Raw genomic sequence first — 2,083 nt, 5'->3', positions numbered from 1 at the left:
TGCTCATTGAAACCTCCACCTCCTGGGTTCAAGCAATTCTCCTGCCTCAGCATCTTGAGTAGCTGGGACTACAGGCAAGCACCAAAACACCCAGCTAATTATTTGTATTTTAGTAGAGACGGTGTTTCACCGTGTTGCCCAGGCTGGTCTCAAACTCCTGAGCTCAGGCAATCTGCCCGCCTCGGCCTCCCAAAGTGCTAGGATTATAGGTGTAAGACACCATGCCTAGCCAACTTGTGAGATTTTTGGCAGTGGAGAGAGAGAGTTGGAGCTTGTCTCTAGAGATACAGTTGAAGGATAAGCCAACAGCCCACTTCCATATATAAGGGGCAGTAGGAACTGCAGAAAGACAGATTGCAGAGGTAGAGAGAGATCTGGCAGGACTCACATCAGACTTCTCTAGCTATGTGCTAAGGCAGTAGGATGTGTATGAAATCAATTATGGGTCTGAAGACAAAAAAGAAAAAGAGAGAGCTCTCTGCTCGCCGCCGCCACTGTCAGCGCCACCTCCTCTGATCTACGAAAGTCATGTTACCCAACACCGGGAGGCTGGCAGGATGTACAGTTTTTATCACAGGTGCAAGCTGTGGCATTGGCAAAGCTATTGCATTGAAAGCAGCAAAGGATGGAGCAAATATTGTTATTGCTGCAAAGACCACCCAGCCACATCCAAAACTTCTAGGCACAATCTATACTGCTGCTGAAGAAATTGAAGCAGTTGGAGGAAAGGCCTTGCCATGTATTGTTGATGTGAGAGATGAACAGCAGATCAGTGCTGCAGTGGAGAAAGCCATCAAGAAATTTGGAGGAATTGATATTCTGGTAAACAATGCCAGTGCCATTAGTTTGACCAACACATTGGACACACCTACCAAGAGACTGGATCTGATGATTAATGTGAACACCAGAGGCACCTACCTTGCATCTAAAGCATGTATTCCTTATTTGAAAAAGAGTAAAGTTGCTCATATCCTTAATATCAGTCCACCACTGAACCTAAATCCAGTTTGGTTCAAACAGCACTGTGCTTATACCATCGCTAAGTATGGTATGTCTATGTATGTGCTTGGAATGGCAGAAGAATTTAAAGGTGAAATTGCAGTCAATGCATTATGGCCTAAAACAACCATACACACTGCTGCTATGGATATGCTGGGAGGACCTGGTATCAAAAGCCAGTGTAGAAAAGTTGATATCATTGCAGATGCAGCATATTCCATTTTCCAAAAGCCAAAAAGTTTTACTGGCAACTTTGTCATTGACGAAAATATCTTAAAAGAAGAAGGAATAGAAAAATTTGACGTTTATGCAATTAAACCAGGTCATCCTCTGCAACCAGATTTCTTCTTAGATGAGTACCCAGAAGCAGTTAGCAAGAAAATGGAATCAACTGGTGCTGTTCCAGAATTCAAAGAAGAGAAACCGCAGATGCAACCAAAACCACGTTCTGGAGCTGTGGAAGAAACATTTAGAATTGTTAAGGATTATCTCAGTGATGATGTAGTTAAAGCCACTCAAGCAATCTATCTGTTTGAACTCTCCGGTGAAGATGGTGGCACGTGGTTTCTTGATCTGAAAAGCAAGGGTGGGAATATTGGATATGGAGAGCCTTCTGATCAGGCAGATGTGGTGACGAGTATGACTACTGATGGCTTTGTAAAAATGTTTTCAGGGAAACTAAAACCAACAATGGCATTCATGTCAGGAAAATTGAAGATTAAAGGTAACATGGCCCTAGCAATCAAATTGGAGAAGCTAATGAATCAGATGAATGCCAGACTGTGAAGGAAAATAAAAAAAAAAATGTCTACCGCTATGCTCAAGAAGTAAAAAAAGCTCAACAGTTAAAAGAAAAGAAAGAAAAAAGAAAAAGAGAATTTCCATAGATCCATGATTATAGTTAACCTATGTGAATATGATCAACTTAATTCTAGTGCACAAAGTCTTTACTTGATCTTAGCCAAAAGGCTGAGAAGAAATGTGCACAAAGTCTTTAAAAAAATAAAAGAGAGAGAAAGAGAGGGAAGTTTCTCATGTGTACTATGCCTCTCTGTCAACTTCCCTTTCCGTTGTCTCAATCCCT

At 41.6% G+C, this 2,083-nt stretch overlaps 1 protein-coding gene across 1 annotated transcript; it reads left to right on the top strand.

Moving 5' to 3' along the window:
- The first annotated feature begins 496 nt into the window (after positions 1–496).
- On the top strand, positions 497–1,805 carry LOC116472341 (hydroxysteroid dehydrogenase-like protein 2). Its single transcript, XM_032758040.2, has one exon. The coding sequence runs from the start codon at positions 529–531 to the stop codon at positions 1,783–1,785; it is 1,257 nt and encodes a 418-aa protein (XP_032613931.1). The 5' UTR covers positions 497–528; the 3' UTR covers positions 1,786–1,805.
- The last annotated feature ends 278 nt before the right edge of the window (positions 1,806–2,083 follow it).

This window comes from Hylobates moloch, unplaced genomic scaffold, assembly GCF_009828535.3.
Source record: "Hylobates moloch isolate HMO894 unplaced genomic scaffold, HMol_V3 SCAFFOLD_8, whole genome shotgun sequence".
Classification (NCBI taxonomy): Eukaryota; Metazoa; Chordata; class Mammalia; order Primates; family Hylobatidae; genus Hylobates; species Hylobates moloch.
Note: the sequence above shows the minus strand (reverse complement) of the source record. Positions and strands in the feature narration are given on the sequence as shown.